This window comes from Caloenas nicobarica, chromosome 1 (genome assembly GCF_036013445.1).
Source record: "Caloenas nicobarica isolate bCalNic1 chromosome 1, bCalNic1.hap1, whole genome shotgun sequence".
NCBI classification, from domain to species: Eukaryota; Metazoa; Chordata; class Aves; order Columbiformes; family Columbidae; genus Caloenas; species Caloenas nicobarica.
This window is the reverse complement of record NC_088245.1, coordinates 204,164,532-204,189,132: the sequence shown is the minus strand read 5'-3', so window position 1 is coordinate 204,189,132 and position 24,601 is coordinate 204,164,532. Positions and strand designations below refer to the sequence as shown.

Sequence of the window (24,601 nt, the reverse complement as noted above, 5' to 3'; positions counted from 1 at the left end):
AAACTTATATGCTAAGTGGGGTTTCTGAAGTCTATTAAAGTGATTAAGTTGTGGTGTTGTTTGTTTGGGTTTTTTTATTCCTTTCATATAGGGTCCTTGTTTTTTTAAAATGAGATTAAGCCGTATAGTTCAATCATGTACATGGATACACCAGCATAATTGCTGGGTATTGGAGAGTGCAGCATGAGTGAAAACATGCCTTTGGGGAAACTATGCTGCTATTTTAGGTTGGTGGTACACGATGAAAAGTTGCTTTTTATGCATTAGTCAAATGTTAGATCATTTGCCCAGAGAGTGTCAGTTTTATACCCTCTATTCTGAGAGGTTAATGTGTGTTTTTTTATTCCTCAAGATGATCTTGCTATTAAGCTACCAAGTAATGTGGGTAGAAGCAATCTCCTGTCCTGCTGGAGCTGAGCCGTTACTATATTCTCAAGAAAGATGTGATAAAAGGCCATTAAAGACTTAAATAATACAAAAAACTGATTTTCCAGCTTACGAGGACAGGCAGAGTAGTGGGACGGGGATGGTAATCTTTTCAAGAGCAGCTTATTAATTTTGTTTAGAGAGGTTGCAAAGCTGTAAACCAAGATGTAAAGAAGATCCAAGGCCCTTTCTGACTACAATTGCAGTTAAATAACTTGTATTTTAGACTCTGTGGAGATGTTGGAAAATACAGTCACAGCTGAAAATTCAGTTCTAATCCATCCTCAAGAGCAAGCAGCTAAAATTAGAATGGAACAGGCAAGACAAAAGTGGGTAAGTGTGTGTGTGTTTATTCCTATCCCAGTTACGATGTAAAAAAAATGATTTACAAAAGACTTTAAAATGCTTCAGGTTATAAAGCAGCTATAGATCCTTTTAACATACTTTTAGCAAATAAACCTTTACTGCAACTTTTCCTATACTTAAACTCTTTGTATTAACTTTTCAAAAGTGAGCTGGAATTTAGAATAGAGTAGAAGAACCCAGTTTCTTAAAATGGAACAGGCTATAGACAAGGATGCCATTCTCTGATTAAATAAGAATCTCAATTGTAGATTAATAGCTTTGCTTTAGGGAGGATGTAGTCAACAATACACAACTCTCTGAAAACTTTACTAACCCTGTGTAAGGTCTGTGGGATTGTGTTTAGAGTGACAGGAAAAGCTTACAGACCTTGACTGCTTTGGTTTCTGTGGGTTGTTTGGATTTTTAATTAACTAGGAAACAAATTCAGAAATTCTTTAGTGTGTATGAGAATGCTACATTTATTATATTTAGAAAATAACAACTCTCTGTATTATTTCATTATATGCATCATGTATATATTTCATTATATTTTTTTGGTTGTATCGTTAGAGACCTACCGGCTATTATGTGGTGGTTTATCAATTAAAAAAAAAGAAAAAAAAAAGTTGAAATTCGGGTCTTAGTGCAGCCTTAAATTGTATAGTTAAAGTTCAGAAAATCAGGAAAAAAATTGTCAAAATAATAATAATAATGTTTTAGGGAAAAAAAGGCATCAGATCCTCTGCAAAAGTGTGATTACTTTCTGTAACATTCATTTTCTCCCACTTTGCACTTGCCCAGATGTATATATTGTTATTCCACATGAACTGTTCTCAGGTCAAGGTTTTTCTCAGGTTGCTCTTCCCGACATCCCCATTCAGACTGTCTCATTAAGGACTGTTTTCCATTTCATCTTTGCCAGTACTTTGAAATTTTTCTTCATTTCCATTCTAAAAATATATATGCTGTTTCTACACATGGTTCTAAGTGATTTGTAACTGATAGGTACATGGAAAGAGAAAAAACAATACACTTCAGAGGTTTATTAAGTTCTTTTAAAGTGGTTATACCTTAGCTATTTCAGAAGTCTTATAAGGCTTAAATTAACATTTAAATGTATTGAACTCTTGATGGAAAGCTCTATAAAATGCAAAGTAGATTTCTGAATTCAATTTAAGAAAAGGACTTCTTTTGCAGCCCCTGGGAAATTATAATGTATCTTGAATGGTTAGGTTCTGATTTTATCCATTCTATTAATTTGAGAAGAGATAATAGTGCAATAGTAAATGGATCCAGGTACTATTAGAAATATCTAGCCAGTAAACCGAAATTATTGTAAACTTTGGAACATGTTTTAAAGGCCTCTTACACTTCAGTAATGCCTGTCACAAGCAATAAAATTTGCATTGTAACTTGAAACAAAGTTTTGTGTATGGTGGTGTTTGTTAGGGGTCTTCGATTGTTTGTCATTCAGTTCTGGAAATTCACTCTTATTTTTCTTCTGAACAGAATGAGCAAATTGAGCAACAGAAACGGGAGCAGCTGGCCTTGCTTAAACAAATTGAAGAAGAGAGAGCACGTTTGGAAGCTGCTTTTCTGAAGATCCAAATGCAGGCCTGTTTGGACGAGGCTAAGAAAAAAAAAGAGGAGGAAGACCAAGGTCAACTGGTACGAAGCCACAGTGTTTCTTCTACAGATCAGCAGAACAAAGTGGAACATGAGGTGAAGAATTGTAGAAAATCGTGTGTAGTTTAAATTATCTTGATTATAAACATCAAGAGCACCATCTGCCAGTTTTAAATTGTCAGTCAATCAATTTGTATTTCTTAGGCTGTGAGTCAGATGTTCGTACATATAAAAGTTTCCTTTTGTCTAATGTAGAAACTTTTATTTCAAATGATATCGCTGGACTTTGAATATTGGATTATCTTTGCATAGTCCCTGGGGCAGCATGTCTGTTTAAAATACCTGTTAGTAAAATCTGATTATAGTCATGTAATGGTTATGCATGTACCCATATCCTTTTTCAAGAAGAAAAAAAATCTTTGAGGGAAAAAAAGACAAGAAAAACCCCACCTCTGTGTTTTTGTCTGTCTGAATCTCGAACAGCTACTTAAAGGAGGGGAATTTATTGAAGATGTTGAAGTAATCTTTCTTTAAAATCTTGAATCATTTGCACAACCTGTACTCCTCTGAGAACCTGATTGCTTTGAAAATGCAGCTCTGTTGGATCGTTGCTCCTTGAGTTTGCTACCGGGTACATTTACCTCTTTGAGCTAGGCTGCTGTAAGCACCATTGACTTTGACGGCGTATGCTCGACTTGCCAACAGAGACCGTAGCTGTGGGCCATCTGTTCCAGAAACTGCTTCAGCTTCATTGCCTCGGGCTGAAATCTCACAGACTTCAAACAGTGGTACTGAGTGGCTTCTGTAAACTTAGGAGATAGAACATACAGTTTAAGGTTATTGCTTTAATAGTTTTCTGTGAGTTATTTCTATATGTGTACTTAAAATTATTTCATTTTTATTAGACTGGAGATGCTACTGTATCAGAAACCAGGAGCGCTAGAGAAGACAGCCGTTTACAGAGAATTCGTAATTATCAACAACACCTTCTACAGCAAAATAGGTAAATTCCTTTATGAAATGGAAGTCTGAGTTGCCTGTTTCAAAAGAATTTGAATTGCTTTGATTATTGAAACTGATGTTTATCTTTGTACTACTGTAGAAAGATTCGTGTTTTCCTTCTGTTCAGGTTGCACAAACAGACCATTGAAGAAACTAGACAACATCTACAGGAGTATCAGAATAAATTGAAGCAAAGATACTCATCTACTTCTGCAACACCTCTGAGCTCTGTGGAAACAAAATCAATTAATTTAAAGCCTGTCTCAGAACCACTTATACAGAGGCAAGGAGTGCAACCAACACAGTACCAGTCGTCTGAACACATTCAGGGACAAGAATATGCACGGTCAGTACCCGTGTTTTCAGGAACATTGCGTATGTTGGAAAAAACATCCTCACAGAAACATGAAGAGCAAAAACATAACGTTTGTCCTGGCAGACATGTGCAGATTTTAGAAAAATCAAAATTGAAGCATGGAGAGTTTCGTTTGCCATGTGGCTGTCCCTCACAGGAACAAGTGGGAATGTTGAAAACCTCCAATAGTTATGTCAGGGAACCATCTCGGTTCCAGCTGCCATCAGGTTTAGTCATGAAAGATGTCACTGCAGTAAGAACGCAACCGGAAGCACGAGCACAACATGTTACATTTGTTTTGCCTGCAGAAGATTCCTTTGAGCCTTCAGAAACGGTGCACTGTGAAGAGTCACCTCAGAAGATGTCTAACCACCAGACAGAGACAGAAGCTGGAGAAGAGCCTCCGCTTAAGACACCCCTTATGCCATCAACAAAGGGATCTCCTCTAGTTCAGGCAGCCCCAGTAGATTCTTTGGCGTATCGGCAGGGATCTGCAGAGAGCACCATCAAATCAAGCCTTGAACAACCTCTCAGTCTTTCTGAACCTGTGACTTTATCTCATGAAGAATCTAAAGCCCAAGGTGTTGAGGAATTCTTGCTGTCAAAAATGGGAGATGCAGCTTTGTTAAACTATTCTGGTATACTGAATTTAAGGGACAGTGTGTTGGCCTCATCAGAAAGCATCCAAGCTCAGCAAAAGTATTTGAAAGAACTGCAAGAGCAGCTCGATGCACAAAGAGAAGCTCTTCTTTCTAGGCAGAAAATACAAGAACAACTGCTTTTAGAGAAGCAAGATAAATTGAAGGAACAGATGCAGAGACAGCAAGAGGCTTTGAAAAAATTTCTGAACAAGCAGGTAAGTTTTATAAATGCTTTGCATGGGGACTCATCTAGTAGGTGAGTCAAACTTAGGAGTGAATGCTACCAATTAGCAAAGTATCCCATGGAGTGTTGGTAGTTTTAGGTGATTTACCATGATGAAAATTTTAATTAGGATTTGTGATTTGTAATCAGTAGTTCTTTTCTGTAAGCCCCAAGAGCGCTGTTTTGTTCAGTCTAACAGAAGTAGTATGAATTTCTGTGCTTGGTCTCTGAACATAATGCCTATTGAAACAGTGATATTGTCTGAAATATCTGCAGGTATAGTTGTCTTCACCTCTAGAAATGTGTAGGTGTAAAATGGCTCTTGTATTAAAAATACTTCAGCAGTACCTCAAAGGATATTGTAAGCATTTTGAATAGATTATTTTTTAAAGTTTGTCTTTTTATGTGTACGTGTTAGGAAATTGGTTTGGCAGCTGCACTCTTGACTTGTAATTTTGCTTGGTTTTGAATAGCAGAAGAAAAAGCCAAGTTTACTTTCGAGTTTTGGAAGAACCTCCTTTTGCCCTTTTTAAAAAAAACAACAAAAAAACCCCCCAAAAACAAAAACAAACCCAAAACCAAACAGAAGCCATCTTAGAAAAATAACTGCTGGCTGAGTCCAACAGCTAAAATTCCTGAATTCAAGAGCTGAAAAACTAAAAGCAGACTTTTCAGGAATAGTTCCTGTTAAAAATGCTGAGTATTCTGATGTGATTTAACAAAGCACATTAGCACATTAGGTTTGTAGAGCTGAATAAAATACATGTATGTCCAAATGTTTTTGGAAGCTAAGCAAGTCAGTCCAATATCTCGCATATTTGAACTGCTTCCTCAAAGTGCTCAGTATTGTCCTGCATGGAATACACTCAAAAGAAAATGCTAATTTGATAAATGAGCTTAAATATATACAGTTGCTTCCTCCTTCCCTCTAAGGCGAGACATACCTGCACAAATGAAGAAATGACAGAGGCACAAAACCCTGACTGGATTAATAGGACTGACTTTTTCAAAGTCTCAGAAAACTACCAGCAAGAGAATTGTGGCAGGAGTAAATTTCACAGAAGTGAAATGACTTCATGGTGCATTGGTCCAGCTGAGCAAACTGGTAAGGTTGTGTAGTATTTTTCATTATTTTTCTGTTTTTGCTGCTGAGATGGAGTTCTCTTCCACCTCCCCAAGTTAACTTTAGATATATCTATACATATATATATATATAATTTCAACATGCAAAACTTTGTTTTACAGAACAGTCTGAGAATATTCTTTGGCGAGAACAAAGATGGAGATCTTCCAAACCACCTGTGACAAAAGTCAAGTTAGGGCTCCATTTGGAACAACATGAACTTAGTGTTATACCAGAGGTAGACACATCGAAGAGCTGCAACATTTCTTTTGCAGGTAAAGTGTATATATATGGTTATAAATATATAATAAATGCTGCTGTTCATGAGAACTACAGATTGGATGAACTAATGTTTTCTGAAGAGTATTTGAGAGTATTGATTATGAAATAATATCTGATACTGTTCCCTTTTATAAGGTATAATTTATATACTAGCAAGTTGAGACAAGCTTATCCCGTCAGTGTTTGACTAGAAAAATATAACTGAAACAAAAATTCACCAAGAAAAGAAAATTCACCATAATTCCATGACTTAAGTTCCCTGTTGATTTTTCTGTTGGGCAGGGTCTGCCTTAGTAGACAATTGTACAATAATTGTAAAGAGAACCACTGGAGTTGATGGAAGGTGCTTACAGGTTTAGGTTTTGAGCATACCAAGAAAATGAGTGTGAAATCTTTTAAATACGGATTTAGTATAAAGTTACAGAAATTTTTAGACCATATATTTAGGTTTTTTCAATTACAAAACACTCTTTGTAAAAAATTCAGAGATTTGTCTTGATTCATCTTGAGCAAAATAATGAAATACTTAATTGGAACGGTTGATATGAGACATTTTTGAATAAAAGAAAAGTAATTAATGTGGGTGTTTGGGTTTGCAGCTGTGCCAGGTGGGAACCTGGTTTGAGCAGACCAGGGATGTGCCTGATTCAGTACCCAGTGATTCCTGGGATTCACACTGTTCCTTGAATTCACACTGTTTAAAGACTCTGCAGTGATGACATGCTAATATCGATGTCCACTGAAAGATCAGTGTGTATAAGAAATTGCTTAAAAATACCGTTGAGATTAAAAAAACAGAAGGCTGGGTGTTATCCTTAGCTCAAAGACACAACTTTGAAAGAATTGTCTGTTATGACAGAAATAAAAATTGTAGAAGTGCAATTGTAGAATCATAGAATCGTTTGGGTTGGAAAAGACCTTCGAGATGATTGAGTTCAGCCATTAACCTAACACTGCCAAGTGCACAACTAAACCATGTCCCTAAGAACCTCATCTACATGTATTTATTAAACACCTCCAGGGATGGTGACTCCACCACTTCCCTGGGCAGCCTGTTCCAATGCCTGACAACCCTTTCCGTGAAGAAATTTTTCCTAATATCAAATCTAAACCTGCTCTGGCACAACTTGAGGCCATTTCCTCTCATCCTATCACTTGTTACTTGGGAGAAGAGACCAACCTCCTCCATGCTACAACCTCCTTTCAGGCAGTTGCAGACAGCGATCAGGTCTCCCCTCAGCCTCTTTTTCTCCAGGCTGAACAGCCCCAGCTCCCTCAGCTGCTCCTCATCAGACTTGTGCTCCAGACCCCTCACCAGCTCTGTTGCCCTTCTCTGCACTCTCTCCAGCACCTCAGTGTCTGTCTTGCAGTGAGGGGCCCAAAACTGAACACAGGATTTGAGGTGGATGTAATGTAAGAATTACTTTAATTCTGATCTTTTCTGTTCATCTGCGAAGAGCTTTTATTATAGATCACACCTTTGAGGATAGGCTGTGTCCATATGTCACAAAGTCTGATCCATAAATTAAACCAAATTGTTTTCCTTATGAAAAAAAACCTCTGTTTTTCTTATAACATGGTTTGTGAATGTTCAAAATAATTTTCTTACAAGATTGTTGAAGCCTGCTAAGCATGTTATGGGTAGCCTGACTGCCTTATAAAAGGACAAAGGTGATTAGTCTTAAGTAAATGAAGCAAGTGGGTTATTAAGAAGTTTTTCTAGAAATTGGACTAACAAGTGGACGTCAAGGTTTTTAATTCCTACTGTTTTTCCCTGCCTGTACAAATTTAGGTTGTCTCTCCAGTCTTGGAGTAATGTTAACTGAAAGGCTCCAGTACTTTCAGTTACAATGCACTTGCTTCTCTTCAATTTTCCTGCAGATTGAAATGCAGTTTATTGCTGCTATCGTTGAGAAATGCTGTGCCGGACTTGTTGGGAGCTGTTACACAAAGTTTGCGAAACCTTGACTAAAGCAACTTGAAGCTTATTGCAAGATGTCAGCATCTTGTGGTCCAGTACAGTTTTTAGGAGCCATCTAAAAGAAATATATTACTAGAGCTGCAAAGGAGTTTCCAGCAACTTTGCTGCCTTGTATGTACATCTTTATGTGCAATATGCAGTGTGCTTCTCCTGGGCTTGCTAGAAATGTCACCACTGCCCCAAATCTTAAGATAACTTTTCGTTTAGTTTATGTTGAGACATCCTTTTCAATTCAATCAATATTTACTAGAAATTTAAGTTGTTTTGAATATGTACATATAAGCTCATTTTCTTTTAGCTGCTTCATTTAATTCTCAGAATACACTTTTTGAAATATACCTATATCTAAACTTAAATTATCACTAAAGAATTTTGTCTTTTTTAACAATATTTGAAGAAAAGTCTTGTATTTTTTTGACTAAATTATAGAATCATTGCTAGATCAGACATTAACAAATTAATATGAAATATCTTAGTGTGGTGCTTTTTACATTAGTGAGAGTTATATATGAACAGTGAAATGATTTATATAAGAGGATTAGAAAACTTCATGTGAACATCTGTATTTATTAAAAAAAAAAGAGCAAAGCTTTCTGTGATTATGTTTTTAAGAGGATTGTCCTTTCGAGCAGTTCAACTGCCAAAACTGTCACCAGTGTCTTTGTAACAGGAAGGCTGTGAAGCACTATTGTTTTGGAGAGAGGAGAGAAGAATAAAAAACCCTCCTCTATGAGACACCAAAGGATAAAGGATATTAATGTAATAAAGTCATGAGATATGAGCATGTTGTATTTTTAATTAAATAATATGGTTTATAGCATGAAATTGCTACTGTTCATTCCTTATATTAATGTCACAAGAACAGTGCAGGTTATTACAGTATAATAATGAAAAACTTGGAGCATAGCTCTCCATGGAATTTATATACAAGAGAGTATTAAATGCTTCAGTCTCATCTCATATGTATCCTAAATTACTTCCTGTCATGCTGGTATTTTGTAGAAAGTACAATCATTTCTTTCAGAAAAATATCTGAGCTTGATGTAAAGGTACTAGGAAATGGAGAATTCTTTGGTAGTTTGTTCCAGCATTTTTTTTTTTACCAAATTATGAAATAAATGGTTTATTTCCAGTTTCTAAATGTCTGGCAGACATTTCTAGCCACTGCTTCTTGTTATTACTTTCTTCAAGTTTAGAAATCTTTTGGATTGTGCATTTTTTTTTTTCCTCCTGTGGAGATATTGAAATACCAAGAGATGACATGATTGCAGTTTTCATGCTGGTTCAAGGAATTTTCTTCAAGGCCTCGCTCATTTTCAGGATGCTCTGTCTCCTATACGCTGCTCCAAAGAAAAAGAGCAGAACTTCTGCTGTGTCTCACAACTGCCACATCCAGCCAAGGAGCTTGTTGCCACCTTTGTCCCACCTTGGTCTACTCAAACCTTAAAAGTTATCTTGCCTGTCAGCCTGAAGACCTTTGTCACATATGTGTAGAAAAGGGATCGGAAACCAGTGTTCTGTGCTCTTAGATTTGTAGTTTTATTTATATTGGAACAGCGTTAACAGACCCAGCTCCGCAGGAGGGTGAGGTATTGCATTTCTCCACCATTCTTCCACCCTTCATGTTATTTGCAAATTCTATTGCCAATGGCTCTGTTCGTTTACCAGTTAAAATGTCATAAATGATCAGGATCAAGCCTGCTAGAAGTTTCTGGAGAATTTGTGAGTGGGGGGCGGAAGAAGCCATTTGAGAATTTCTTTACCATTTATTTTGAGATCAGTTGGTTAGCAGTTAATGTAATAACATAGTTTCTTTTAACTCAAATAAATACATTTTCAATCTATTTCCTTTCATGTCTTGTACTTTCTCCTAGAAGACTGCTGGATGATAGCGGCTATAGAAAACCTTGGATTGTTTTGTTTTGTTTTCCCTTCCCTGTAATGAGTTTCTAAATGTTTCGTATGGATTCAGATACATAAATATCACATCATATAGACACTTTACTGATGTTACCTCACTGGTAAATCTCTTCCCTCCTTTTTTTGTATAGTAGTATAGATGGAACAACTGTACTTGACCTTCCAGTGAGACACTGAGTTTCGGTTTATACAGGGTACAAACTAGTGTTAGGATTCACAAACTCTTACGATATCTGCCTTAGTATAGAGCCTTACAAATGCTGGGGGTTTGAAATGTCTGTCACGAGCAGCCCTCGTAGAATCAGGAGAAAACACACCCACTGAACTACTGTTTAATTTCAGTTTGATATTTAGCACTTCTTTCTTGAAAATTATTACTGGAAATAAGAATAGTTATTTTAGAATTGCTTGGCAATTAATTTACAATCTTAGAATTGTCAAACTCGAAGGCGCTTTTCAGCACTGAATGAAGAAATTGCATTTTTCTGGTGCTGCTGTGGTGGTACTTTCGCATAGATACTGACCTTATTTTTATGTGTAAGAGCATTATGGCAAAGGTGATTCAGTTCTGTGGTAATAGTCAGGCTATAATTAAGTAATTAATTGTTTCTGATTTTTCTCATCTGCTTATTATAGACTGTCTGGTTTTCTTTGTGATCATTGTAATAGTAGAGGACAAAAGATTCCTCCCACCTCAATTAAATGATTGTGGTAACTCTAGCAAAGCCATGTTTCATTCTGCAAAGCCAAAGCATGAATTTCTAGCTTCTGTTTGCTCTGGAGAGAGCTGTCATGCTAGTCAGACATTTTAGAAAGGCTGGTCAAGGAGAACCACTGGTTGCCAATTAACTTGGTGGTACAGTGGAGCAGAAAGTGTGTTGCAGGTGAGAACAAAGTGGTAAAGATGTGCAAAATGGGTGCCTTAGTAGTGAGGACAGGAGCAGCAGAGTATTGCTGCCATCTGGTGCTCAAAAAAAAATGCGAACCATGAACTATAATAGAAAGTGGTTTTCTATTCTGTATTGATTCTGTTACATTTGTGTTCAGCCCAGTCCCAGGATTCTCATGTGGTTCAAGATTCACCAGTTCTTGCTGCTGAAATTGGAGAGGGAGTTACAACACGTTCTGGACCATCATCCAAGCTCTATAATACGGTTAGTCATCTCAAAATAACCATGTAATGTCACTTTTTATTTTGTGAAGAAATCTTTCTATCCCATATTGGGTGGCTAAGACTGGGTGTAGCATTTTAGGCGCAGCAGTACAACAAACAGTAAGTAAAGAGAGGTAATCTTGGCGATGGATCTACTGGCTGTATTCCTGTTCCTACAGCGCAGGGCTCTGGTGCCCCTCTGCTGCCAGGGTGCACTGTGCACGGTTTAATTTGGAGTTTGGGAAGAAATGTTCACATCTAATTCTTCAAAATTTGGAAGTACAAGAACACTCATTCTATGTTTTGTGACTTTGTAGAGCTTACCTCAAATTTAAGGAAGATAATATTTTAGGATATTTTGTATGAGTTTTTTTGTATGTAAAAGGCTCAGTCTTGCATGTAAAATTCCTGAGTTTTTCATGTATTTCATATATGTCCCTCTGAGATCCACAATTAGTAGAAGTGGGTCTGTGATGAGAAATAGCCAAATCTGACCACCAGAAGATAAGGTGATCTTCCAGGTGTCATGATTTGTACGCAGTTCTGAGAGGCTTTATAAATTTTGTGTGTGTGTGTGTTGGGGGGGTGTTGGGGGGTGACGTGTCTGTGCTGTTGGGTGTGAGTGTTCTGTACTGAGCGATGATGAATCTGTATTTGCCTGACTGCGCAAACACATGAAGGCTTCTACACTTGAACTGAGCTCAGAATAAAATGTGTAGTTGTAAAGCTTTAATTATGGACATCCAGATACATGGTAACAGGTGTGTTATTTCATCCTAGGAAGTACTTTCTGAAGTAGAATCTACGACCTTAGGTTCAGAGGCTTTCATGCCAGGAAAACCCTGTGACTTATCTTCAACAATTTCGACTGGAAGCCTTTTGACTAGTGAAACATTGGATGTAAGCCCTGGTGATACTGGTAGGTGTTTGGTTTTTGTTATTGTTCTTGTGAAAGGAAAGTTGGGTATTTTCTTTATAGCAGAATGGGTCTAACCCACTGGACATACGTTATTCTGAAATAGGCTAATGTGGAACCTCACTTAAGAATGATAATATGTCTTACAGAGATAAGTGTAACCAAAATATTTCATTATGTGCTTATGATTTTTTAATTTTTATAATAATTTAACCTTATAATATGTCAGCTTTGAATAAGGGTATTTTGAATTTTGTTAAGCAACTCGAACACTAGCAGTTTTTTCAAGTGGCAAATTAAAAAAAAATTATCCCCAAATGATAAACTGATACATATCATAGATTGTTATAGAGCTATGATTGTTGTCTTGCTGTTAAGAGAATTGTTCCAATACGTGCTTGTCACCATAGTATTTCTTAATAACGTATTTGCAAAAATGTCATTTGAATGCCATATTGATGTTTAATAGTTTTCTGGAAGATATCTGTTAGTATCATTTTTTGCTTGCAGTCTACCTCTTGATCTTAAGTTACCTTTCCTTAAAACTAAAAATAATTCCTTTATAATAAATATGTAGTTGGTTCTCTTTATACTGACATTTTCACTTGTGAACATGGGAAATGAGTTTGAAAGTGATTAGATAGTGACCTGTGGATTTATATACTATAAGACTTAATATTGTGTTAATGTGACACATCTGATCTTATACACAACCACATGTATGAGTTAGTCCATATTTATAAATCAATTTTTGAAGACTACAGTTTTTGAGCCACCGAAATCTCAGGCTTTATTTTAACCCTAATGTTCTAAATTGGTAAGTGGTATTTTGAGTAATAAACTTCATAACTCATGTGACAAATCTGTGTTTTATTGACATAAGAAAGCTAAGGCAAATTCTAAGATTGATAGTAGCTTTTCTAATTTTTTTATTTGTGGAAGAAAAATACCAAAGGTTTTGGTTACTTAGCTACACGAATAAGTTTTTCAAGTCTAGTTTTATCTTTAGCATGCACTTGGTGCTTAGTAATGACTTTTTCTGATGGCTTTGTGCAATTCTGCTGCAAGCGTATAGACAAAGAGGGGTTCGTGCGCTAACTAGGAACCCCATTTTGGTTTCCTTGATTTCCTCAGACGTCTTGGTATTAGGCAATTTCTATTTAAGCATGAATGAAACTATTGCCCGATGTCATAAAGAAATTCAAGGGATAAGGATTATCCCACATTAAAGGATTGTCAAATTTATATGTGATATGAAGGGAAAATATGCTAGCTAGTATAAAATAACAGTGTATTCTGTAACTGATGTTATTGTTTTAGTCTTTCCTAAGTCTACATACCCTAGAAGTGCTAAGCTGTACTGGCTGCTACCTAATTAGATATTATCAGCTTGAATTTGTGGAAATTTGTGGTACAGTTTGTGGGAGCATTGACAGGAGACAATTAAAGAAAAAAAACCCCAGAGCTCTTTACAAATATTTCAGGATATCGAGCAGTGTCTTTTCAGACAATTTCATGTAAGTGGTTTATATGCAAAACTCTGAACATTTAACTTACCATTTCAGGATTGTCTTCTGATAGTACGGAAGATGGAATTTTGAGAGAAACACCAAGACACCCTTGGAACTCCTCGCTGCCTTTTACCATGCGGCAGAGGCAAGAGAATTTGTCTGGAGCATCGGGAACTCTGTTGCCTGACGGAGAGATGTATCATTATAAAGGAAATCAGAGACAGCAGGGGCTGGGGAAACGTAGTGGAGACTTGGACTCCTGCTCAGAGGACAATACATGTTTTCAAGGTATTTGCCATTAGAGAATTTTTGTGCTGCACTCTTGTCATATAGAATGAGGAGGAGCTTATTCGATGTTATGTGTTAGTTTATATTATTTAAATTCAGCTTACATTTTAAAGTCAGTAAGGATGTGAGAACTTTGCTTTGATGTTCTTCATACTTCGCTTTATGTAAATGTCCACATAACATAGTGTAGTGCAAAAAAACCCCAAAACAGTCTGATTAGGTATCTACCTGATCATAGTCTAGTTCTGCGCAGCTTCCTGCTACAAGGCTGTTTGTTATCTGTGCCAATTTTATAACTTATTTATGCACAACTTTTGCTTCAGGAAGGTAGAGTCAGTAATATGTAATACTTTGTTATTCACATAGGGTCACATGTTGATGAAACACTGATAACCAGACCGGTGGGAGTTCTGTGCTCTCCAGAAAAATGTAATGATTCATGAAAATAAGAGCATCTTTATTAGCTGTCATGAAGATAACACTAGTATTTTAATTTGAACTGCTTCCTCCTGGAATATTTGAAAACCTAGAATCAGAGAATTAATCTAGACCAGTTATGTGATCCAAATTCTCTTTCCTGCTCACAGCAGAGCCAACCTAGACCAGGTTGCTTAAGGCCCTGTCCAGGCAACTTCTGAATATCTCCAAGGACAGAGGCGACGTTTTAACAACTTCTTTTTTTTTCCTCCCTTTTTTTCAGTTGTATTTAACCAGAATTTCCTATGTTCCATCTTGCGTCCATTATCTTTTTCTTTCACTGAGCATGTTCAAGCAGACTGCCTGCATCTCCTCTGTACGGTCTCTTAGGATGCAGCACACAGCAGAGATTTCTGTGCCCTTCTCCCACACCCCCAAGCCCTTTCTTAAGATTGAACAAACTTGTGTCTTTGAACATCATGTGCTTCATCTTTCCTTTAATCATCCTTGTAGCTCTTCATAGGACTTGCTTCACTCTGTCACTGTGTGTTTTGTACTGGGAAGCCCACAGAACTTCTGATGCAGTCTCACAAGTGCTGAACTGACAGCTTATGGATTTTAGCTTTTCATTTAAAAAAAAAGAAGTGGCACTGGTATAGCACTTCCTTGCTGCTTTTTTGTACTTGCATTGTTTCAGAGTGAAAAAATTGGATGTTATAAAGTGGGTTTCTTGTTTATTTTTTTAATTTTTACAAGCTAGTATTTGTATACTTGCAGAATTCCATATGTTTTATTTACTGCATATAGAAGCAAGGTGTGGTATGTCCATTGTTTTTTTGAGGGGGAGGTGCTAGGGGAGGTTGGTTGTTTGTTTTTAGAATAACTGCTTTTTTTACAGCTCTGGCAGCTGAACTTGATTTTCCTGAAACACAGAGACATTTTCCGAACTTTCATCACCAGCTCTTTCAGCCTTTGGAACCAAGTCTTGACTTGGATAGTTCGTCATCATCCAGTTCTCAATACAGAATTTTGCAAGACAGTAGAGAACTTACCAAGGTACTACAGAAAAACTCTGATGGAGGAATACTTTGGCTTAAGATTTAAATGTATAATCCCTATACTGTCTTCTGTTTAGAAGAAACACAGTAATAATCTTTGATGTACTTAGAACTGGAAGTATTTATGCTGATTATAGCAGAAATGTGATCTAAAAATCAAATATTACCTTTAACTTTTAACCTTCTTATTTCTGAGAAAATTAATCTTAAATCAAGATCTTTTTTCTTTCCGTCACTAGACTTCAAAACTTTCAACAAAATGCCAAGACATGTCTGCATTCCTAGAAGTGGGAAACTCCAGTCTGAACATACAAAGGAGCAGTCTGCCTTCTGCTCTTGAAACAAACAGGCCAAACGCTACAGCAGAAGAAGAGTCTGTTAAAGAACATTCTACTCTAGGTACGTACAGTGCAGTCAGATCAATGATTTCACAATCAACCCATTGCCAGCATGTAAATACCAACCCTTGAAGTGAATTTGCTGTGTTGAAACTGGGCAGGAACCTTCACTTTTCTATCAGCCAGACTTTGAAATGTCTTAACTCTGCTGCTGCTCTCACACACTGTCTTCTCCACCACACTTAATGGGTAGAACTCCTAAATTTCGTGGAGTTCTTTATTTTCTCAGCAGTTATTACTTCAATACAAAAGCAGACCTGCATATTCATGTCATTGTAATGGATATTTGGTTTCTTATTACTTGTGCAGAAATTATGATACTAGTGAAGAAATATCAACTCTGGCTGAAACTGTCAGCCTAAGTACTTTTCCAAATATTTGTTCATGCATATCCGTGATTTTTTTAAGTTTGAGAACATTAAGGAAGTTCCATAAATTTAATTAAAATTTTTTGAGATGTAGGGGTTAGAATCTCTCTGATCTTACTTTTTCTATTATACTTTGTGTCCTTCAGCAAACCATTGAATTTTCGTTTTCCGCTCTAAGTCACACCAATAGTCATTATGTACTGCATGCTGGGATATTTGGTGTAATTGTAGAACAGCTTTATCTACAAATTAAAGGGGGGGAAAGAGAAAGGAAGGAATAAACTTTTGTGTTACAATGTAGTAATTAATTTAGTAGATTAATGCTGCTTTAAGTTAACTGCAGGTCATAGCAGGAAAAGTATTTTTTAATATTTTGCAGTTGAATTTAAATTAACTTGATATTTCATGTATTCTAAACAAAAGGACCAATCTCAAGTTTCATATGCATCTCGTAGTAGTCTAAATATTTCTGAAGCTCTTATTTACCAAGAATCAGATGTTTCATCATTTTAACATGCTCCAACAGAAAGCCGAACAGTAACAGGAAACACAGCACAATATTTTAAGTAACAGAGGTATTTATAATGTAAATGTTCCTGGTCAATTATCATTGTTCTTTGCATATATATATATACACGTATAATTTTTGGAAACACACACAATTTATCTTTAAAACTGCAAGCAGCTATTCTGTGTCTATTATAGTTCTCTTTCCCTTTAGCTGGCAGATGCTGGTACCAAAAAAAAAGTAATAAAAAGTGCCAGAAGAGGTTTATACTTTGAGACTACCTGTGGTCACAGCAAATAGGATTTAGGAAACTCCCTTCTAACTTCAAAACATTCTATTTCTATATTGCTTATAGAAACGATCTTTGTGACTTAAATGTAACTACAAAATCTCCCCATCTCTTACAGGTTTTTATAATCCTGAACCAATTATTCTATTATTGTTGTGCTTTAAAAAAGGGAAAAAATAACAATCAACAGGCTAAGCAAGTTAAAACTGGTTTGGGTTGTCAGTTCAAGGTAGATTGATGTGTAAGTCCATCATCTGGAGAATTTTCTAGTAGTGGCTAATGTTGCAATGTAATTCCTCCCTCCCCATTAACAGCTATTTATCAGGAGACAATATTATTTATACGTGTAAAACTAGATGTTTTGTATGTGTCTAAGAATGCAAAAAAATATTTAGAGAAACCCTTAAAGGCTTATGTTATATATTTCTGTGTGTATAAAAAGCCTATTGATAGCATGATGCTGGAGTTGGTGTAACCAATTTTATCAAACTTAGGGCAGAGGCATATTAAAAAAAATTTAAAAAACCTTTTTTGGCATATACTGCCCTGCTGAAATGCTTCTCCAGTAATTAAAATGTTGATACCTGATCTTTCTCTCTTCCCAGCCTCTTCTGGGAAAGAAATATCTTGATGTGTATGTGTAGATCCTAAGGGAAAGAAATTTAGGGTGCAATATTGTAGCTTACAGGAACAGCAATCATTGTTCCAATTTGGATGTTTCCTTCTACTTTTAAGAGTTTATGCCCAAGTAATGGTGTTTTAGATTGTTTCCTTCCTGGTTTAGAGACTTGGTCCCAAAAGGTGACTCCAAGGGGTTTCATTTACAGAGTATAAATTGTAAAATCCATTGACTTTCAATGTAGTTACGTCATTAGCACGACAAAGTCTGTCCCTAAACATATTCTAAGAAGGAAAAAAAAGTGTTGTTTCTTGAAATTGTTTTGTGTACAGTGAAGGAATCATTTTATATATGTTAATGGTATTACGCTAGAAGAAACTGAGACTTTTCTTAAATAAAATGTTTCTTCCTATTTGCTGGACTTCTTATTATACACTACTAAAATTTTTCGTTATGGAGGGGCTTTAAAAAGTTGGAATTCTGTTGTGTTAGCTGGAATTTTGACTTGATAATTTTTTGAAACAGGTTCTGAAGACTCTTTTCACCCACTGCAATTAGAATCTACCCTGAGTGACCACTGTCAGAATGCTGATCAGCCAGTGGACCTCGATGCTGTGTTCCAGAGATCTTTTGAACAAACCTCTGGAATTAAAAAATGGGGCAATGAGAACTGCATTTCATCTGCCAGAGAATATGAAGAACTGGCAAGAAATATGGAACATATTAATCTCCAGTGTTCCATGGAAGATCAGCAAAATGAAAGTCTGAATCCACTGGAAGAGCAAAAATCATTTTATCCGCTAAATGCTACACCAGTTACAGCAGGTGAAACTTTCCCTAAACGCTTATCAAAAGAGACCGTGACTTCTGAAAAATTACCCGTGGAGGCATTTGATAAGAAGTATGTGAAGCTGCTTGAAAAATCAGTTCATGTACATGAAGCAAATAAAGCTGTGGAACTGGATTCTCAGTGCAATACAAATATAAAGGAGCCAGATCAAGGCTTTCCAGGAGTAAAAAAAGCATCAAGGGTTCCCAGAGGAGCCAACTTGGAAGACACGGACATCCATTTACAGGCTGTCACACAACAGAATGGTTCTTTCCTGGGAAGACATGAAAAACATTCTAATTCTGTGCCCAGAAGCTCATGTCCTATTCCAGTCTGGGTGAGTTAGAGATTTCCAAAAGCAGTAATTTGTGCAGGTTTTTTTGTTGTTTGGGTTTTATTGTTATCGCACTAAGCCACTGTAGGCCTTTACTATCTGAAAGCCTGGCAAATGTTGATTCTTACAATTCTAGTCTAAGACCTGCATGTTTCCTGGACTTCTGCCCTACTACTTCTTTCAGATCGTAGCACTGCAGTAATTAGCAGTGGCTAAACTGAGCTGGAGTCCCCATGGTTGCTGGGGGAGCTGTAGCATCTCTCTTGCATTTCCCTCTCTCAGCATCAGTCGGGATAACACACGCGTCTGTGCTACCTGGCACAGTTACTTAGTGAGCAGCCCCCTCCCCCCCTTTTAGAAGCCTGAAGGAGGTAAGTAATTTAACTAGAGCATAAGAAAACTTGAGGAAACAGCTTTGATGTAGCTTTAAAAAAGAAAAAAAAGGTTTGCTCTGGAACTAAGTAATTTAAACTTGAGGTGAGTGGAAGACAGGTGGAGTTTTTGTTGTTGTTTGCTTGCTTTTGGTTATTTGTTTTTGTTTTTTAACACTGGTAGATAAAATAGTTTGCATTGGACTCAGGTTCCAGGGTTTGCACACATCAATACCTCAGGCAAAGTGTTCTTTCTGTATTTCATTTATAGCTTGGGTGTGAATTTTCTTTCTTCTACGTGTTGAATGAGCCTCCTCTTTTGACAAGATAATGGCTGATCCTATTGCTGGAAATAGTGATTTTTTTTTTTTTTTTTTTTTTTTTTTTTTTTTTTTTTTAATAGTGATGTCTTGTATAATTTATTTTCCAGGAGACTGAGTCAGGGTGTGGTATTCTGGAAGAACCTGAGCTCACTCTGATAAGCTCAAATGACATCAGTATGGCAGAATCAGACATGGAACATACTAACCAAGAGAAAATTAAAGAGGATGAAATCAATAAAGCAGCATGCGTGGATCAGCCTGATTTTAATGTTTTTACTGAGGTGAGTCTTCATTTTCTAATGTAATTGTGATTTTAACTTAATGGTACACGGAGAGGCCCCATGGTAGCAGTTAATCCACTGTTGCAAAACGAGAGAATGTGAGGGTTGCCTGAGCTTAGTGAGTGCCTGGATCATCTGGTTTTGCTGTTATGTTTTGTGGACAGATCTAATGGAACTGATTTAAGTTAAGGCTATTCCGTAACATCACTACCTTGTCATATCAGAGGAGGTAGAGTTTGGGAAGACTTCTGCTGAGAAACAGAAACATCTTGCCACTGTCTGCAGGACTAAGTTGTGTCCCATTAAGTTGAAGACTTGAAGGAAGAGGGTGGGAGAAAACAAAAGCTACAAACTAAACAGGAAAAAAAAAAGGAAAAAAAGCCCCTGCCTGTTGGATGGAGCTACACCAGATCCACATAGCAGCTCTTGGTTTATGGGGAAAATAGGATCAGCTCGTCATTCTGCTGTACTTCACTTGTCTATGGTCCGCTTTTTGCTGTGTGCTTACATAAAGCAACGTTTCTCCAGAAACATTCAAGGTCAGGCTGGACGGGGCTCTGAGCAACCTGATCCGGTTGAAGATGTCCCTGCTCATTGCAGGGGGTTGGACTGGATGAGCTTTGAAGGTCCTTCCAACCCAAACTGTTTATGATTCCATAAATTATAGAGGGACTAGTTTGTAATGAGAGAATAGTTTTGGTGCTGAAGCAATGAAGTAGAACCAAGTAATGTGTGTTAGATGAATAGATAGGGTGAAATCATGGTTCAGTTGCAGGAAGCATCTAGAGAAGGTTGGAAAAGTGCCTAAAGATGGGTCTTTATAAAGCAATTGAAACGTGGGCAGGGTGGAGGTTGGTGGCTGGATGTGCTTCTGCGGTGGGTGCTGCCTTCCCTTGACAACAGGGAGGAGAGTGATGGGGGAGAGGAAAGAAAATCAGATCAGTTGAGATGAAATTATGCAGCCCCGAACTAAGAACAAATTGGGATCTGGTGGGCAAAGGGTCTCTAATGGATTTTTTTTTTTCAAGTTTTAAAATGTTTTTTAGAAAGGAGCTTTTTAACACTTACTATGCAGATCATTTTCTGATGTGTTTCTTGCATCTGCTGTAACGGCATAATAGTACAACTTTTATTTGAATCTGGTCTATGCTACTGGCACTGTACTACCACTTCACTCAAATTTGTGGCGTATTTTGTTTCCAATCGCTGATTATTTTTGAAACAGGAGAGAGAATTTTTACCGCTAGCTCCAGATGTGGATTATTCGGTGTTTGCAAGTCCTGATGGTTCTTCTGAAGCCCAGAGTCCCAATGACAGTCACTTTCCATCACATCAGATGGCAGGTAATTATATGTGACTTCAATATACTGAAGTTGAGATAGAGAAAGTCTTTATTTACAGTATTAAAATAATCAATAAAATACACCTCTCCTTTGGAAAACATAGAGCTGCTTTTACCTAGGCAAGTGCATCTTCCTATTCAGGCCTGGTTTGGAGATCATTTGGCCCAGGTTTAAAGTGTGTCTTATTGACAAGGAAGTCTTGACTTGGCTCTTCCTGTGCTGGGCTGTCTCTCATGAGACTTCATAACTTCTGCTGGTTTTACTGTGTTGTAACTATTTAATTTTGAAAAATTCTGTGGTGTTTTGTGGTTTACTGTCATGTAGTTTATGCACCTTGTGTTTTGGGTGGGCTGGTTGGTTTCTTTTCCTGTCTGTCCCCAAGCTTTATAGCCAAAGAATGTCTTTTTTCTATTCTGATGATAGTGTGGAATAGCAGTAAAGTGGGTTTTTTTGTCCGAGATGAACAGCAGTAACATGAAAGACAGGAGTTGACAGAATTTAACCATGTTAGGGACTTCTCAGGTCTTTTAATACATTTTGAGGTATCAAGATGCTTTCAATGCAGTGTTTATCACAGGATTTGCCTTGGCAGACCGCAGACCTGCTTGCAGTTATTAGATTCCACAGGTCTGAATTGCTGCTTGTTTTGCAAGATTACTCATCATCCATAATGTCATTTTCTTGTGTGATTCACAAAAGTAGTTCAGCTCAGCATTTTAGGAGAAATGCATTGAAATGCAGGACTTCTCTCCATGAGCGATATCACCTCTAGTAAGTGAGAAATGTTCAGACTTGACTTTTTCTTCCACAGCGATGCTGCTGGAGTTTGTGTCTACACCAGGAAGTTTGCAAGAATCCTTTTTAAAAAGAAAGAAGAACTTCATCCAGAAATCTCTGAAAAGAGTAGAAGAAATAAAAAATAAAGAGAGAGAAAATGCAAAGCCAGAAGCCAGACAGTTTCAAAGAGGAAAGTCTGAGAAGATAAGCAGGCGAAAGGAATCTGTTCTTGCCTCTGGTAGGTTTATCTGGGGACAAGATGTAACATTAGGTATCCTTTCAGTTGCTGTTTTCTATTGAAGAAAACATTTCACGTTTGTTGCATCTTTGCTGTTGCAGACTGAAACAGTCTTTAATTTGTTTTCTCAGTGATGCAGGGAGCTTTTTTTTTTTTTTTTGCCACTGTCAGCCACCTCTTGTTGTAAAGGCCCTTCATGAGTCCTCTTCATATTTTCACAGTCTGCCCACATGTTTGTGGCCATAGATCATCTCCTTGCAAGCAATAGTTCTTTGATAAAGGACAACCATATTAAGTGAACTGATGCATCTCTGTCTGTTAATGGGGAGCTGGACGTTGGCTGTTGAGAAGCACGACTGGCAGCAGCCTAACGAGTGAGACGGAAGATTTATTTTCAACACAAGGCGTCATCTCCCTTGTGTCTGTTCTCCTAGCCTGTTTGGGGTTTTTTTTGTAGTGGCATTTAAAGATCTTTGAAACCTCTCATGCTTGTGAGTTAGCTGAACCAGAGAGTTAAGATATGCTTTGCTTTCTTTTTTAAAAGGAAAAAAAGGTGCAGTTGCCAATCAGTTGAAGAAAGTAGGAGAAGTGAAGGTGTCTTCTCCAGAAGACAGGCAAGCTGGAGAAATTGAAATGCATCAGCGTACTTCAAGGTATTGCATGGACACAAGTGGGAGAAGTTTAGATTAAGGAAAGAGAAGCAGTTCACCTCTGTCTTGTGAAAGCTCCTAGTCAGTCAGAGCAACAGCAGCGCGCTGGGAGAGGGGATGTTGTGTTTGACCCAGGAACCTGCTGGAAAATTCCCCCCAGCGCTGGCGGTGAGAGCCAGGACTGCAGCCTGCTCAGCTCCTAGCGTCAACTCACGTGTGAAATTCGATTAAACGTGACACAAAGTTCAGAATTGTATATGGATGCTTATTAATGTTAACATGCAAATACAACTCCTAAGTAGGGTGTTTGTTAGATACAGGCAGCCAAAGAGGAATTTTAAGTGATTCTAGGTTACTGGAGACCTGAGTCCATTTTATTTTTTTGAATTTCTAACAACTGAGCATAAACCTTTAAGCCTATTAACTGATTTCTGCTTTGCCACTTCACTTCCTGACAATAGACAATTTTTTTCTACTGTTTTGACAGACTTTGTAATCAACTTGCAGAAGTAAAAATCAAAAAGGAAGAAAAAACAAGGCAAGAAACTTATGCTAAAAACAGGGAAAAGGCGAAAGAGTTTCAAAAGGTAATAGTGTACTACAGTGTTGTCTTAACCTGGTTAGTTCTCATGACTTCAAAGCTTCTAATCAAAATAATTAAGACATAGTTCTGTGGTATGAGTGCAACTGAAAGAGGCCATCAAACCAGTCTGGATTTCAGGTGGTGCTACTGGCATATATCCCACTTAATTTCCTTGTCAGCACTATGACTGGGCTGGAATTTTCTCTAAAAAAGCATCTACTTCAGGCTGAATGTTTCTGGTGACTTTAAGTAGAGCAAAAAGGCTTTGAGGGACTCCAGCTGCTAGAAAGTCAACTGGGCCAAAGAAGGGCAGGGGTTTTATTAGTCCCAACTTGACTGAATTTCCATTAAGGTAGTCTCTTGTTTTCTGGCTTTGTTGCTACTCTAAGTAAGTTAAGATTCTGCCTTGCTGAGCACTCAAAAGCTGCAAGATTTCTGTCTGCGTTTGCCTGCAGTTGGTCTAGAACAAGAAGACGAGAGTTGTTACTTCTCCATCCCCCTGCTGGCCTTCAGACAACCAGGAGGAACTAAATGTTTGATAAACCTGACAGGTTGAGACTGCTCTGAGGGGCTCCAGGCCCAAATCCTGCCTTTAGCAGTGACCACCTGAATGTGTTTGTGGTGGAATAAATCGCTCTTCTTTTTATATTGTTTTACACATTCCATAACTAACAGAAAATAAGTGAAAAAAAGCACACCTCCCCTGCGAAACCTCTTTTTTGGAGCAGTACTGCCACTGTCCTTTACTGATGTTCAGCCTAAACAAGAGTAGCACCTCAGTTGTATCGACCTTACTACACTGTTTTAGTACAGTCACTTAAGCTAGACTACTGTCATCTCATGGTTTGTTTGATTTGCAGAAAATGCTGGAAAAACTAAGAGCCAAGAAGACTTGGAAAGCACCGTGACTGGCAGAAGACTTTGAGCAAAAGAACGCTTGTGTATTGGTACAATCCGAAGTGTAATGCAGACTTCATTAAGTGAATTGTGGAGCTGTTGGGAATCCTCAACTTTAAGCTGTAGGAAAACTGCAAGTAAACGATCTGTGTAGTACCTTGTTTTAATGAGATTCTATGGAAGCAGATTAACCAGTTTTAATGGTGGTTTGCCTCAGATTGTGTAGACTGACATTGTGAAAAGCCTTTACTTAGGTGCATTGGTGTTTGAAAGGGAGATCATATGATCTCTTGTAACATACCTGTATAAAACATTTTCAAATAAATTTTTTAAGAATACTTGAATTCTGAGACATTAATTTCTTCTGTAAAGCTGAAATTCTAATCTGTTCTTTGCACTATGTGATTTAAGATTTTAGGAAGTGTGGGCTCTGCAGCCAAGAGGCACATATTAAAGCACCTAAAGGCAGAAAGAAAATAAAAACATTACACTGCTACTACTTCCAAATGTGTTTCTTCTATCCAAG

At 37.4% G+C, this 24,601-nt stretch overlaps 1 protein-coding gene and 1 non-coding gene across 3 annotated transcripts in view; both read left to right on the top strand.

The window, feature by feature from the left end:
* Positions 1-24,381, top strand: part of CEP295 (centrosomal protein 295) — a 44,152-nt gene extending 19,771 nt beyond the window's left edge. The window contains exons 11-28 of one of the 2 annotated variants that reach the window (XM_065638223.1): positions 653-759; positions 2,281-2,493; positions 3,303-3,400; positions 3,527-4,610; positions 5,552-5,723; positions 5,864-6,016; positions 10,972-11,078; positions 11,858-11,996; positions 13,559-13,792; positions 15,108-15,265; positions 15,507-15,666; positions 17,975-18,615; positions 19,414-19,587; positions 20,813-20,930; positions 21,742-21,945; positions 22,490-22,598; positions 23,083-23,182; positions 24,039-24,381. In XM_065638223.1, coding sequence (XP_065494295.1) covers positions 653-759; positions 2,281-2,493; positions 3,303-3,400; positions 3,527-4,610; positions 5,552-5,723; positions 5,864-6,016; positions 10,972-11,078; positions 11,858-11,996; positions 13,559-13,792; positions 15,108-15,265; positions 15,507-15,666; positions 17,975-18,615; positions 19,414-19,587; positions 20,813-20,930; positions 21,742-21,945; positions 22,490-22,598; positions 23,083-23,182; positions 24,039-24,086 — 4,019 coding nt within the window. In that variant the 3' untranslated portion in view covers positions 24,087-24,381. The remainder of the gene's footprint in view (positions 1-652; positions 760-2,280; positions 2,494-3,302; positions 3,401-3,526; positions 4,611-5,551; positions 5,724-5,863; positions 6,017-10,971; positions 11,079-11,857; positions 11,997-13,558; positions 13,793-15,107; positions 15,266-15,506; positions 15,667-17,974; positions 18,616-19,413; positions 19,588-20,812; positions 20,931-21,741; positions 21,946-22,489; positions 22,599-23,082; positions 23,183-24,038) is intronic. The other variant, XM_065638232.1, reaches the window with a different exon arrangement.
* LOC135984651 (small nucleolar RNA U2-19) lies at positions 11,543-11,626 on the top strand. The gene has a single exon (XR_010605696.1). It is a non-coding gene; the product is annotated as a small nucleolar RNA U2-19 (small nucleolar RNA).
* Positions 24,382-24,601: the final 220 nt, after the last annotated feature.